This window comes from Elephas maximus, chromosome 1, assembly GCF_024166365.1.
Source record: "Elephas maximus indicus isolate mEleMax1 chromosome 1, mEleMax1 primary haplotype, whole genome shotgun sequence".
In the NCBI taxonomy this organism is placed as follows: domain Eukaryota; kingdom Metazoa; phylum Chordata; class Mammalia; order Proboscidea; family Elephantidae; genus Elephas; species Elephas maximus.
The window spans coordinates 88,845,228-88,861,326 of record NC_064819.1 but is presented as its reverse complement, the minus strand read 5'-3'; the positions used below and the strand labels follow the sequence as shown (position 1 = coordinate 88,861,326).

General features: G+C 39.6%; 1 protein-coding gene across 1 annotated transcript; it reads left to right on the top strand.

Annotated features, from left to right (window-relative positions):
• The first annotated feature begins 272 nt into the window (after positions 1–272).
• LOC126075970 (olfactory receptor 11A1-like) lies at positions 273–1,220 on the top strand. The gene has a single exon (XM_049884303.1). The coding sequence runs from the start codon at positions 273–275 to the stop codon at positions 1,218–1,220; it is 948 nt and encodes a 315-aa protein (XP_049740260.1).
• The last annotated feature ends 14,879 nt before the right edge of the window (positions 1,221–16,099 follow it).

Here is a 16,099-nt window from a genome sequence, read left to right as displayed (position 1 = left end):
TGAAAGACTGAAATTGTAAGTTTGAATAAATTCTCTGAGCTTTTTTGGAGAATATTCACAATTAAGGAATGCAAGGAGGAGCAGGAGTTTAGGAGGAAGTAAGGACTTAAAAGAGGGGATAAATGAGGACTGGTGCAAGTGACTCTTGTTTTGAAGACACATTCTTATCTTTTTCATTTTAGCTCTGCTAATTTTAGGTTTAGTGTAGAAGATACAGAAATGCCATGAAATTTTCCCCTAATCACTGCCAAGCAGAAATGTGGATGATTCACATGAAAGCCATCTCCATAGAAAACCAGACTACTACTGGATTTGTCCTCCTTGGCTTCCATGACGTCCCTGAACTGCATCTCCTTTTCTTTATTGTGTTCACAGTTGTCTATGCCTCTATTATCATAGGGAATATGCTAATCATTGTGGCAGCAGTTAGCTCCCAGAGGCTTCACACACCCATGTATTTCTTTCTGGCCAATCTGTCCTTCCTGGAGATCCTCTACACCTCCACAGTGGTCCCAAAAATGCTAGAGGGCTTTTTGAAGGAGGCAGCCATTTCTGTGGCTGGTTGTTTGCTACAGTTTTTTATCTTTGGCTCTCTAGCCACAGCTGAATGCTTCCTGCTGGCTGTCATGGCATATGATCGCTACCTGGCAATCTGCTACCCACTCCACTACCCACTCCTGATGGGGCCCAGATGGTGCTTGGGGCTGGTGGCCACAGCCTGGCTGTCTGCTTTCATGGTAGGTACACTTATTGTGGCTCTGATGTCACAGCTGAGGTTCTGTGGCCCTAACCACATTGACCACTTTTACTGCGACTTCATGCCTTTGGTGGAGCTGGCTTGCTCAGATCCCAGAGTGGCCCAGGTGACAACCTTCATGCTCTCTGTGGTCTGTCTCACTGTTCCCTTCGGTTTGATTCTGACATCCTACGTCCGGATACTGATGGCTGTGTTAAGAGTTCCTGCTGCGGCCCGCAGGCGAAAGGCTTTCTCCACATGCTCCTCTCACCTAGCTGTAGTGTCCACATTCTATGGAACCCTTATGACCTTGTACATTGCACCTTCTGCTGTCCACTCCCAGCTTCTTTCCAAAGTCTTTGCTCTGCTTTACACTGTGGTCACCCCCATCTTTAATCCTGTGATCTACACCCTGAGAAACAAGGAGGTTCATCAGGTACTGTGCAGACTTCTCCATATTAAGCAAACTGAAACACTTGATTGAAGGAGGAAGGTGGTGAAGATTATATTTTGGGCTTTGGACACCTCCATTAGGAAGTCTTCCAAGATTGTCTGAAGAAAAGTTACTTTATTCTATTCTGACATTCCCTTCTGACCCCTTCTATAGCTACTCTAAAACTGAGGATGGTAGCGCAATAATTTTCATGTGCTAGATTAAAAAAAATTTTAAGTTCTATTAGTTTTTATTTAATAGTCCCAATATTTAATATAGAAATATTTAGTATAGAAATATGGAAAATTAAGATAAGCAATAATAGCAACATCAAAACGAACTTAGAAATACTAGATATTTATATTACTCTTGAATGACATTTCAGAATTTTGTTTTATATATAAAACCAGAAACCAAACTCGTTGCCTCCGAGTCCTTTCTGACTCATAGAGTTTGTGATCTGGTTTTCCAAGGAACACTATGTTGTGAATGTCTTTCTGTATCACTAAGTATCTACTTTATCTTTCTAAGCTTCCTTCTATGGCTAAGTAATCTTCTATTTTTAGGAATTTTTAGTAGCATTTAATTATTTCAGAAACCCTGGTGGAGTAGTGGTTAAGAGCTGCAGCTGCTAACTAAAAGGCTGGCAGTTCAAATCCACCAGGCACTCCTGGAAATCCTGTGGGGCAGTTCTACTTGATCCAGAATTGACTTGATGGCAATGGGTTTGGTTTTGGTTAATTCTTCCACTGTAAAAACATCCTTTACAGCTATGATTTTCATAGGGTAAATTCTCAGGAGTTGAATTGCCAGTTCCAAGGATGTACATATTAAAAAAATTAAAGCTGAATATATTTATTTATTTTTAACTCTTTATTATAGAAAATTTCAGACATATACCAAAGTAGACAGAATAGTATAATGAATCCCTATGTAGCCATCACACAGCTTCAACATAATTTTGCCAATCTTGTTTTAACTACCTACAACTTTTTTCTTTGCCAGAAAATTTTAAAGCAAATTTAGACATTGTGTCATTCTACATGTATTTTAGTATGCTCTACTTAAAAAAACAAACATGTCCACCATGCCATTATGATACATAATGCAATCATCAATATTTTCTTAGTATCATCTAATAGTCATGTTCAAATTTTTCCAGAGATGTCTTTAAATAATTTCTTACAATTGGGATCCAAACAATGTTCATACAATGCATTTTATTGTTATAGTTATTAATTCCTTTTATTTTATAGCAGTTCTTGTCCTCCTTTTCTTTATGACACTAGCTTTTTGGAAAAATCAGGTTATCCTTTTCTTTATGACACTAGCTTTTTGGAAATATCAGGTTTTTAAACTACTTGTAGTTTTTTTTTTTTTATTATTTCTATCCTTATACCCTATATTTCATATAAGTTTGTAGTTATATATAGAAGCTTGATTAGATCTTAGTTAAATTTATTTTTTTTTCCAGCAAGTGTATGCCAACATTGCTATGTTATTCTATTGCATCATATCACGAGCCATACAATGTTTGGCTGTCCCACATTTAATGATGCTATTTATATTATTGATAGTGGGTTCACATAGAATCAGACTGATTCATCTATTACTCAGTTCCCAACTAATCTTTCTTTTAATGTATTTGCATCCATTGATGAAAGTTGGTGATTAATTCATACAGTAATTTAACTGTTTGAACATATTTTCTTTTATTATTTTGAATATATTTGTAAATACCTGTTGTAAAATCTTTGTTGAGTCCTATATCTCAGCCATCTCAGGTTCTGTATGGGGAAAATCATATTTCTAAGTCTGTATTTCGATTGACTATAAGTCAATGTAGAAACTCTGAATTCCGTTATCTTCTACTGAAGAATGTTGGTTTTCTTCTAGCAGGCATTTCAATTTCAGGAGGATCACCTTGAACTTGCGTAGACTTTGTTTTATGCTTTAGTAGTATGGGCCTGTGGAAAGCCCAAGGTATTTTGTAAGCCCCCCGAGTTGGTGTGACTCAACCTCCAAATTTTCATTTCCTAGTGGACATTGTCAAGGCTTGATTTTAGGGTGTTTTAGGCCAGATGTAGAATAGATATTACTCTAGGCTATGGTTATTACTTCTAATATGTGACCTTTCAGTGTCTCAACTGGATGGTGGGTATATTAATGAGATTTTCTTACTTTAGCAGGATCAGAACTTCCCCGTACTGCTCTTTTCCAAGCCCTGCTCCATCTCTAGAATCTATTTCATTTTTATCCTTAACAGCTTCTCTCTGGTAAATCTTGAGAGGTTTTTTACCTTCACATGTACAGTGTAGTTATCAGTCAGAGCTCATAGGTCCCTCTTCAAATGTACCAGCAGAGTACTTTCTGCACAACTCCCTCCTTTCTAATACCCTACCTCATAGTTTCCAGCTGCTTCTGCTGCCACAAACTCTAATTCCTGCTTTCTCAGGTCAATGGGACTGCCCCTTTACAAAGGGAGTTCTTGTACTCTTTCTCAGGAACCTGTTGTTATAAAAGAAACCTTCCTTGTGTCCACATGTTCTCCTTTATCTCCATTTGTTATTCTCAGGCCAGTTAGGTTGAGCTTTGGTTCTTGCCCTCAGAAATCTTATAATATATCCTGCAAAGAAGCATAGAATGAACCTGGTATTACATCTTAATCTGCTACTGGTACTCCGGATTATTGTCACCCATACTAGTTTCTTGACCCCTTATTGAAATTTTGACTTCTATTGTTCAGTCTTTATTTTTCTTGTCTTCTCTGGATTGTTGTTTCTTGTATGATTGGCATTTGAATGTTGCCTTCTGCTCAGCCCTTGAATACTGTACTTGCCTATAACTAACAGTTCTAACCCACATTGTGGCCCAATTTAGCTCAGTTTTACCCACGTCCCACCTGTGGATCACTTTAAATGCCTCTTGAAGTTTTCTAGCCCATGTAATCTTTGCTATAGTGACTGCAGTCCAAAGCATTTCTCTTCCTTTGATCTCTTTCTGTCACTTTTGATCAGCTGCACACTTTTGATCATTGGGTGCCACTGAACAACAATCTATCAAAGGGAAGTCAACCTGTTGGTGTTGTGGGGTGAATTTGGGATATGGTTAGGTATACAAAAAAAATGTATTCACCAGATCTGTAGGAACAGGAGAGTGCTTGTAGGGCCAAAGGAGAGCTCAACTTGGATTATGCATTTAATAATCATTCTTTGGAAAATAATTTCCTGAACATGTGCTGAGACAAGACATTAGATCAGAACTGGGAAAAAAAATTACTTCTAAATGATCCAAAAAGCAAGTCTTAGCTGAGCATTGGTCAGATACAGATGCTGAACAGAGAATCTAGTCTAAGAATTTCAGTGTGCTCTTCCTAAATCAGAGTGCTATCTAATTCATGCATCTAGATTTGTCCTGAATAGAACTAGTCATCATAATTCCTCGCTAAGTGTTTAATAAGACCCTATACCTCACAAGGCACAATAACATGAATCACACAGGGTGGTACAAAGAAACATGTTAAATGTATATGGTCTGTACTTTGAGCTACTATGTGGTTATATGCTGGGACAAGCTTGACAAACCATAGTGGCTGAACTAGTTAGACTACATTTTATTTATAATGAAATTCAACAAATCCAGACAATATTTCCTTCTGTTATAAGTAATGTCGCTATGAATCAGGGCCTACTTGGATGGCGCCTGACGACAACAGAGTGGGACCTAGAATGTAGTTCTCCTGATTTCTGTTTTAATATTCTTTCCAATCAATCATATAATGCTCTGTGACAGCCTTGGTGTTAACAGACTTACTTTGCAAATATGGCAATGAAATGGGGAGTGATTTTTTCCAAAGTGCTTGGTTATGGGGATTATCTTTAATCCTGAGAACTCTCCATGCCCAGAATTCTTTTCAGGGAGCCCTTCATATCTTCATTTTTCAGACTATAAATGAAAGGGTTTAGAGTAGGAATTACCAAGGTATACATGACAGCAGCAGTCAGCTCCCCAGGAGAATGAGACATTGATGGAGGCTTCAGGTAGGCAGCAAAGACTGCTGTAGAAGAGAATGACCATGGAGAGGTGGGAGCTGCATGTCCCCAGAGCCTTTTTTTTCCCCTGTGCTGATGGAGCCCTAGCCACAACATGGAAAATATAGGCATAAGAGCTTATGATGCAGAGGAGAGGACTGATTCCTAAAAACCCAGTCAGAACCATCACCAGCTCCTCACTGAGGTGGGCAGCAGAGCAGGAAAGCCTTAAAAGTGGTTCTAGATCACAGAAAAATTATGGAATCTCTTGATTAGTATAGAAGGATAGCCAGGAGAGCAAGAAGGTATGGGTCAGAGAGATGGAGTGGGCCAGTCCCCATGACCCAACCACCAGCAGTCCACATCTGCAAGGAGTCATGAGGAATGGGTAATGCAGAGGATGGCAGATAGCAGCATAGTGATCAATAGCCATGGCAGTCAAAAGCAGGTTGTCCATATCAGCAAAAACAGCAAAGAAATACAATTGGACTAGACATCCAGAGAAAGAGATGGATCCATTGCTGGTCCACAAAGTCTCCAGCATTTTGGGATCTGTGGTGGAAGTGAAGCAAAGATCTACCAGGAAGAACTGGCCAAGGAAGTAGCACATGGAAATGTGAAGGTGGGTATCAGTACCAATAGCCAGCGGAAGCAGCAAGTTGCCTAGGAGACCCAGCAAGTAGAGGACCAGGAAAAGACCAAAGAAGTAGTGCTGTTGCTCTGGGTGACTGGAAAACCCCAAAAGAACAAAGTCAGGGGTCTTGGTGCGGTTCATTGCTTTGGTGTGCTGCAAGAAAGGGATCAGTGTGAAGAGGATTCACTTCCTATTAGGCACTGGGGTGGGTTGCACACTGGATCACATCTCTTGGCAATGGGTTTCCCTTACATCACTTCTCTGAGGAATGGGGAAAAGAAACTAAAATAGCAATGGAAGGGACAAGAGTTGGATTTCATGAAGGATGGCCAAAGTGAGGAGGAACAAAGACGAAGGAATGAGGGGAAAAACAGATGCTTCGTGGAGTTCTCTAAGTATGAAAGAGCTCTCTTAATTAAACTTGGTATTACAGGATGGAGCCCTGTTGGCAAAGTGGTTAAAGAGCTTGGCTGCTAACCAGAAGGTCAGCAGTTCAAACCTACCAGCTGCTCCTTGGAAACCCTATGGGGGCAGTTCTACTCTGTCTTATAGGGTGGCTATGTGTTGGAATTGACTTGATGGCCTTGGGAATGGGTGTTACAGGATGATATAACTACATGTTTGTGAATCTGTTTTCACCACTGAGCTCTTTGAAGACACAGGCTGCATGCGAGTACTTAGACACTGTAGAAGGTCAATAAATGCTCCTATCCATCTATATACAGTCACTGTTCTAGTTCAAGGTATTGTCGATTGCCTAGTGTACTGCTAACCTCCTAAATAGTTTACCCTGTCCACTTTTGCCCCATCCAATATATTCTCCGCACTGCAGCCAGGGTGATCTTTTCGAAAAGAAAATCTATTCATGTCACTTCTTTGTTTGAAAATAATGCATTTCTTTTTTTTTGTTTTAAATAATCTTTATTGTGCTTTAAGTGAAAGTTTACAAATCAAGTCAGTCTGTCACATATAAGCTTATATACACCACACTACATACTCCCATTTACTCTCCCCTTAATGAGTCAGCCTGCTCCCTTCTTCCAGTCTCTCCTTTCATGACCATTTTGCCAGTTTCTAACCCTCTCTGCCCTCCCTTTTCCCCTCCAGACAGGAGATGCCAACACAGTCTCAAGTGTTCACCCGATACAAGCAGCTCACTCTTCATCAGCATCTGTCTCCAACCCATTGTCCAGTCCCTTCCATGTCTGATGAGTAGTCTTTGGGAATGGTTCCTGTCCTGGGCCAATAGAAGGTTTGGGGATGATGACCAGTGGGATTCTTCTAGTCTCAGTCAGACCATTAAGTCTGGTCTTTTTATGAGAATTTGGGCTCTGCATCCCACTGTTCTCCTGCACCCTCAGGAGTTCTCTGTTGTGCTCCCTGTCAGGGCAGTCATTGGTTGTGGCCGGGCACCATCTAGTTCTTCTCGTCTCAGGATGACGTAAGTCTCTAGTTCATGTGGCCCTTTCTGTCTCCTGGGCTTATAGTTATCATGTGACCTTGGTGTTCTTCGTTCTCCTCTGATCCAGGTGGGTTGAGGCCAACTGATGCATCTTAGATGGCTGCTTGTTAGCATTTAAGACCCCAGATGCCACAGTTCAAAGTGGGATGCAGAATGTTTTCGTAATAGATTTCATTATGCCAATTGACTTAGAAGTCCCCTTAAGCCATAGTCCCCAAACCTCCACCCTTGCTCCGCTGACCTTTGAAGCATTCAGTTTATTCTGGAAACTTCTTTGCTTTTGGTCCAGTCCAGTTAAGCTGACCTTCCCTGTATTGAGTGTTGTCCTTCCCTTCACCTAAAGTAGTTCTTATCTACTAACTAATCAGTAAATAACCCTCTCCCACCCTCCCTCCCTCCCCGTCTCATAACCACGAAAGAATGTGTTCTTCTCAGTTTACACTATTTTTCAAAAGCTTATAATAGTGGTCTTATACAGTATTTGTCCTTTTGCATCTGACTAATTTCACTCAGCATAATGCCTTCCAGGTTCTTCCATGTTATGAAATGTTTCACAGATTCGTCACTGTTCTTTATCGATGTGTAGTATTCCATTGTGTGAATGTACCATAATTTATGAAATCATTCATCCGTTGATGGACACCTTTGTTGCTTCCAGCTTTTTGCTATTGTAAACAGTGCTGCAATAAACATGGGTATGCATATATCTGTTTGTGTGAAGGCTCTTATTTCTCTAGGGTATATTCCGAGGAGTGGAATTTCTGGGTTGTATGGTAGTTCTACTTCTACCTTTTTAAGAAAACACCAGTTAGATTTCCAAAGTGGTTGTACCATTTTACATTTCCACTAGCAGTGTATAAGAGTTCCAATCTCTCCGCAGCCTCTCCAACATTTATTATTTTGTGTTTTTTGGATTAATGCCAGCTTTGTTGGAGTGAGATGGAATCTCATCGTAGTTTTAATTTCCATTTCTCTAATGGCTAATGATTGAGAGCATTTTCTCATGTATCTGTTAGCTGCCTGAATATCTTCTTTAGTGAGGTGTGTGTTCATATCCTTTGCCCACTTTTTGATTGGGTTTTTTGTCTTTTTGTGGTTGAGTTTTAGCAAAATCATATAGATTTTAGAGATCAGGCGCTGGTCGGAGATGTCATAGCTGAAAATTTTTTCCCAAACTGTAGGTGGTCTTTTTACTCTTTTGCTGAAGTCTTTAGATGAGCATAGGTGTTTGATTTTTAGGAGCTCCCAGTTATCTGGTTCCTCTTCGTCATTTTTAGTAATGTTTCTTATTCTATTTATGCTGTGTCTTAGGGCTTCTAACCTTGTCCCTATTTTTTCTTCCATGATCTTTATCGTTTTAGTCTTTCTGTTTAGGTCTTTGATCCACTTGGAGTTAGTTTTTGTGCATGGTGTGAGGTATGGGTCCTGTTTCATTTTTTTGCAAATGGATATCCAGTTATGCCAGCACCATTTGTTAAAAAGACTATCCTTTCCCCAATTGACTGACACTGGCCCTTTGTCAAATATCAGCTGCTCATATGTGGATGGATTTATATCTGGGTTCTCAGTTCTGTTCCATTGGTCTATGTGCCTGTTGTTGTACCAACACCAGGCTGTTTTGACTACTATGGCTGTATAATATGTTCTAAAATCAGGTAGAGTGAGGCCTCCCACTTTCTTCTTCTTTTTCAGTAATGCTTTAGTTATCCGGGGCTTCTTTTTCTTCCATATGAAGTTGGTGATTTGTTTCTCCATCACATTAAAAAATGTCATTGGAATTTGGATCGGAAGTGTATTGTATGTATCGATGGCTTTTGGTAGAATAGACATTTTTACTATGTTAAGTCTTCCTATCCATGAGCAAGGTATGTTTTTCCACTTAAGTATGTCCCTTTTAGTTTCTTGCACTAGTACTTTGTAGTTTTCTTTGTATAGGTCTTTTACATCTTTGGTAAGATTTGTTCCTAAGAATTTTATCTTCTTGGGGGCTGCTGTGAATGGTATTGATTTGCTGATTTCCTCTTCGATGTTCTTTTTGTTGATGTAGAGGAATCCAAGTGATTTTTGTGTGTTTATTTTGTAATCTGAGACTCTGCCGAACTCTTCTATTAGTTTCAATAATTTTCTGGAGGATTCCTTAGGGTTTTCTGTGTATAAGATCATGTCATCTCCAAATAGAGATAATTTTACTTCCTCCTTGCCAATCCGGATGCCCTTTATTTCTTTGTCTAGCCTAATTGCTCTGGCTAGGACCTCTAGCGCAATGTTGAATAACAGCAGTGATAAAGGGCATCCTTGTCTGGTTCCCGTCCTCAAGGGAAATGCTTTCAGGCTCTTTCCATTTAGAGTGATGTTGGCTGTTGGCTTTGCATAGATGCCCTTTATTATGTTGAGGAATTTTCCTTCAATTCCTATTTTGCTGAGAGTTTTTATCATGAATTGGTGTTGAACTTTGTCAAATGCCTTTTCTGCATCAATTGATAAGATCATGTGGTTTTTGTCTTTTGTTTTATTTATATGGTGGATTACATTAATGGTTTTTCTAATATTAAACCAACCTTGCATACCTGGTATAAATCCCACTTGGTCGTGGTGGGGTTTTTTTTTTTTTTTTTTTTTTTGATATGTTGTTGAATTCTATTGGCTAGAATTTTGTTGAGGATTTTTGCATCTATGTTCGTGAGGGATATAGATCTGTAATTTTCTTTTTTTTGTGGTGTCTTTATCTGGTTTTGGCATCAGGGATATGGTGGCTTCATAGAATGAGTTAGGTAGTATTACATCATTTTCTATCCTTTTAAACACCTTTAGTAGTAGTGGTGTTAACTCTTCTCTGAAACTTTGGTAGAACTCTGCAGTGAAGCTGTCCGGGCCAGGGTTTTTTTTTTGTTGGGAGTTTTTTGATTACCTTTTCAATCTCTTTTTTTGTTATGGGTCTATTTAGTTGTTCTACTTCTGATTGTGTTCGTGTAGGTAGGTAGTGTTTTTCTAGGAATTCGTCCATTTCTTCTAGGTTTGCAAATTTGTTAGAGTACAATTTTTTATAATAATCCAATATGATTCTTTTAATTTCAGTTGGATCTGTTGTGATATGGCCCATCTCGTCTCTTATTTGTTTCCTTTTCTGTATTTTTTTAGTCAGTCTGGCCAATGATTTATCAATTTTGTTGAGTTTTTCAAAAAACCAGCTTTTGGTCTTGTTTCTTTCAATTGTTTTTCTGTTTTTTATTTCATTTAGTTCAGCTCTAATTTTTATTATTTGCTTTCTTCTGGTGCCTGATGGATTCTTTTGTTGCTCGCTTTCTATTTGTTCAAGTTGTAGGGACAGTTCTCTGATTTTGGCTCTTTCTTCTTTTTGTATGTGTGCATTTATCAATATAAATTGACCTCTGAGCGCTGCTTTTGCTGTGTCCCAGAGGTTTTGATAGGAAGTGTTTTCAGTCTCTTTGCATTCTATGAATTTCTTTATTCCCTCCTTAATGTCTTCTATAACCCAGTCTTTTTTCAGCAGGGTATTGTTCAGTTTCCAAGTATTTGGTTTCTTTTCCTTGATTTTTCTGTTATTGATTTCCACTTTTATGGCCTTGTGGTCTGAGAAGATGCTTTGTAATATTTCGATGTTTTGGATTCTGCAAAGGTTTGTTTTATGACCTAATATGTGGTCTATTCTAGAGAATGTTCCATGTGCACTAGAAAAAAAAGTATACTTTGCAGCTGTTTGGTGGTGTTTTCTGTATAGGTCTATGAGGTCAAGTTGGTTGATTGTAGCAATTAGGTCTTCTGTGTCTCTATTGAGTTTCTTACTGGAAGTCCTATCCTTCTCCGAAAGTGGTGTGTTGAAGTCTCCTACTATAATTGTGGAGGTGTTTATCTCACTATTCAGTTCTGTTAAAGTTTGTTTTATGTATCTTGCAGCCCTGTCATTGGGTGCATAAATATTTAATATGGTTATGTCTTCCTGGTCAATTTTCCCTTTAATCATTATGTAGTGTCCTTCTTTACCCTTTGTGGTGGATTTAACTTTGAAGTCTATCTTGTCAGAAATTAATATTGCTACTCCTGCTCTTTTTTGATTGTTGTTTGCTTGATATATTTTTTTCCATCCTTTGAGTTTTAGTTTGTTTGTGTCTCTAAGTCTAAGGTGTGTCTCTTGTAGGCAGCATATAGATAGATCATGTTTCTTTATCCAGTCTGAGACTCTCTTTCTCTTTATTGATGCATTTAGTCCATTTACATTCAGTGTAATTATAGATATGAATGTGTTTAGTGCTGTTATTTTGATGCCTTTTTGTGTGTGTTGTTGACAATTTCATTTTTCCACTTACTTTTTTGTGCTGAGACGTTTTTCTTTGTAAATTGTGTGTTCCTTATTTTCATAGTAGTCCAATTTATGTTTGCTGAGTCTTTATGTTTTTCTTGGTTTTTATTTTGGGTTATGGAATTGTTAGACCTCTTTGTGGTTACCTGAATATTTGCCCCTATTTTCTAAGTAAAAACCTAACTCGTATCATCCTATATCACCTTATTTTCCTCTCCATATGGCAGTTCTGTGCCTCCTGTATTTAGTCCCTCTTTTTGATTATTGTGATCTTTTACGTAATAACTTCAATGATTCCCTGTTTTGAGCATTTTTTTGTTTTTGAAATTAATCTTAATTTGTTTTTGTGATTTCCTTATTTTGAGTTGTTCTGTTCTGCGACCTTGTGTTGTGCTGTTATGTGATGTTATTGATTTTCTGACCAATTTCCTTTAGTATTTCTTGTAGCTTTAGTTTGGTTTTTGCAAATTCTCTAAGCTTGTGTTTATCTGTAAATGTTTTAATTTCACCTTCATGTTTGAGAGAGAGTTTGGTGGATAAACGGTCCTTGGTGGCAGTTTTTCTCCGTCAGTGCTCTATATATGTCATCCCATTGCCTTCTTGACTGCATGGTTTCTGCTGAGTAGTCTGAACTTACTCTTATTAATTCTCCTTTGTAGGAGACCTTTCTTTTATCCCTGGCTGCTTTTAAAATTTTCTCTTTATCTTTGGTTTTGGCAAGTTTGATGATAATATGTCTTGGTGATTTTCTTTTGGATCAGTCTTAAATGGGGTTCGATGAGCATCTTGGATAGATATCGTTTCGTCTTTCATGATGTCAGGGAAGTTTTCTGCCAACAGATCTTCAACTATTCTCTCTGTATTTTCTGTTATCCCTCCTTGTTCTGGAACTCCAATCACATGCAAGTTATTCTTCTTGATGGAGTCCCACAGGATTCTTAGGGTTTCTTCATTTTTTAAAATTCTTTTATCTGATTTTTCTTCAACTACATTGGTGCCAATTGCTTTATCCTCCAACTGCCCTACTCTGCATTCCAATTGCTTGATTCGGCTCCTCTGACTTCCTATTGAGTTGTCTAATTCTGCAATTTTACTGTTAATCTTTTGGATTTCTGAATGCTATCTCTCTATGGATTCTTGTAGCTTATTAATTTTTCCACTATGTTCTTGAATAATCTTTTTGATTTCTTCAACTGCTTTTTCAGTGTGTTCCTTGGCTTTCATTGTAGATAGCCTTATTTCATTTTTGAGGTCATCCCTGATGTCTTGAAGCATTCTGTAAATTAGTTTTTTACATTCTGCATCTGGCAATTCCAGGATTGTATCTTCATTTGGGAAAGATTTTGATTCATTAATTTGGGGAGTTGTAGAAGCAATCATGTTCTCTTCTTTATGTGGTTTGATATCAACTGCTGTCTCTAAGCCATTTATAAGATACTGTAATGATTTATTTTATATTTGCTCACTGAGTCTTGTTTTGTTTTCTTTCAATGTACATAGATGGGCTACTAGATTGTGCTGTCTTGATTATTGTAGGCTTTGAATCACTTATGTCCTCTTACCTGCTGGTTTGGGCCTTTATCAGAAATATAAGCCTTAGATTCCATTCACTATTTTTGAGTAGAATGTGATTTTTGGTCACCAAGTGTGTGGAGTAGACTGTTACCTATTTGCTTAGAGGAGTAGTGGTGATAGTTTTGTGCACCAGATTCTAGTAGCAGCAGGGGGTCTCATTCCGGGGGGGGGGCAGGATGCTGACAGACTTCCCTCTAGTACCAGTGAGGTAGGTGTGTCTCTATTCCTAAGCACTTTGGTGGGTGGGCTCTGCAGCTGTACCTTAGGCACCCAATGCATGTACCTCTACAGATTTGTAGATGTCACTATCCTCAGACTCCTATGGCAGGAGGTTAGGCGGTTTGGGTGGAGCTTCAGCCTTCAGTTCCCCCATTGTGGGTCAGTGAGGGCTCTGTTTAATAGGTAGAGATATCAGACCTGGGAAACTTGTCTTTCCAGTATTCCACTAAAACAATTACAGTGAGATCCCTATCAGAATTGCTTTTGCATTATAATAGCCACCTTGTTCCCTGTAGGGATGAAAGCCCAAGACTGTGGATCTCATATGCTTGGCTGGAGCTGGTTCTGTATTTTTAGTCCAATTTCAGGAAGTCAGGGAAGGATTCTTTGTCCCTGGGTTTTTTGTAGCTGCTTCTCTCAGTCCAGGAGAATGGGTTAGGAAAAGACAGAACAAACAAACAAACAAAAAACTGCAGAGCACTTCACTTTCTGGCCGAGGAAATTCCAATGTTAATGAAGCCACCTGGGAAGGGGAGGGGAGGGATCAGATAGATAGGAGAGAGTAGCACCCAGGAATATAGACAAAGTTATTTATCTTGCTTGGCGAGAACTGTTTTATCTGAGATTCCCTAGGGGCATGTAGCCTGTGTGAGTTGGCTGGGTCGAGATTGCCCCCGAGGGTCAGGCCCGCGTCCTGTGCATGTGCTGTCTCAGAAGCCATGGTCAGTTCCTCCGCTCCCAGTCCAAAGCCCAGTGCCACGGTTCCCCAGCTGGGATGCCGTACTCCCAGCTCCAAAACCAGTCGCTGCCTCCCGGTGACTTCTCCTGTCAGCCGCATCACCGCGCTGCCTGCGTGCACTGGCTGGGCTTCCCCCAAGGCCACTTCTGGGATCTAGGGCTGCGTCCTGCATTTGCTCCGTCTCAGGATGCTGGGCTCAGCTGCCCTGTGCCCTGTCCAAAGTCCGGCGCCAAGGTTTTATGACTGGGACACTGGCTCCAGGCTCTGAAAACAGTCACTGCTTCCCCATGGTTGCTCGTTTGTTCTCTCCTTAGCTGTGTCAGTGTGCAGCCTGTTTGCACTGGCTGAGTCTCTAAGGACTCTAAGGAGGTTACCCCAGGGGGCTAGGGGTTAGGGCTGTGTCCAGTGCCTGCCCTGCCTCAGCAAGCCGCTATCAGCCCCACCACTCGGCACCAGGGAACCGCGAGGGATCAAGGCTGTGGAGTGGGTTGTGGGTTCCAGAAATGGTCGCTGGTTCAGGGCACAGCTTTTCGCTCATCTGTCACTCAGGTCAACTCTTTAGATCTGTGTTTGATGGTCCGTGTTCGTAGATTGTCATGTATGTGATCGATTCACTTGTTTTTCCGAGTCTTTGTTGCAAGAGGGATCGGAGGTAGCATCTACCTAGTCAGCCATCTTGGCCCCTCCCATAATGTATTTCTTAAAAAGAAAACGAACAATGGAGAACCATTGCTCTTGTGAAAAATAAAATAAAATCCCTGATATTTCTTACAAAGCTCAATGTGTTTTGACCCGAAGACACCTTACCAGCCTTGTTTTGCACCATAGTCAACTCAATTTTTGCTCCCCAACTACACTGACTGCTTTTCATTCCCTCACATGCACCATGTTCCTTCCCTTCACTCTGAGTCAGCTGCTCATCATTTCAAATCTCAGGTCAGCATGAAGAGTCTATAATAGAAGTTTAACGATGGATTGTGTGAAAGGCACAGTTTCCTTTTCCTTTTCCACTTACACACTCATTAACTCTTTGATTCTACCAGTCTTTAAATGTTCCAATGGATAATTGATTTAGGATAAATAGACATAACCTTTTCCATCTTTGCACGGATTGTATTTGAACACTTGAGAACAGTGTTTCTCAAACCTGGGTGTGTGTCAGAATCACCTGGAGAGCTAGTTAAATCAAAGATTCTTGAGTTCCACCCCAAAGATTTTGATTTAGTAGATTCAGAGTGAGATGTGAGAATTTACATTTCTAACATGCTCCAAGGTGATGTTGATGCTGCCGGTCTGCTGAGTAGAAGTCAAAATATAGGGCACCATATCAACCATACTTCTATCACTCTTCCTTTCCTTTCCCCTCTCTGTAAACTTTCTCTCTGTCTCTTTCTTTTTTTTTTAATTGAGAACTGGAAGATTTCCCTTCTCCTACAAGATTAAGACTTTTCCTACTCCTTTATCTTTCCGGACAATACTTCCTTCAGCTGAGACAGGGCTGCACTTCTCATATTTTCACATCTTCTCCCAGGTTGGGTCTTCTTGATGATTTTCTTTGAGCGCTCTCACTGTTATTATATCCACCTCCAGGTTATTCATTTGGAAAAAATATTGTTCAAGTTGGATCTAAGGTCAGGTGTAGCTCAGTACTGAGGTTATCTGAATAATATTTCAGCATCTAGGAGTTGTGAGATCCTTTCTGTTCTCTAAAATTTCAGTCTCGGATGAACTGTATCCTAATACCCTGGCGTGTCTCCATAGCTTTTTCCAGCTACCGCACTACTTCTCTGCTATGTACAGCCAAACTCTTCTAAAAGCTCATTGTCTGCATATTCATTGTTAATTACTCCCCAAACTCATTGTTTTACCTTCCATTCTCTCTTGAACTCACTTCAATCAAGATTTTGCCCTTACCATTCCACTGAAATTTACTCTTGTTAATTTAGAGTTCA

Bases quoted from the DNA above. Each gene is read 5' to 3' on its own strand.
- LOC126075970 (XM_049884303.1), top strand. From the start codon at position 273: ATGAAAGCCATCTCCATAGAAAACCAGACTACTACTGGATTTGTCCTC.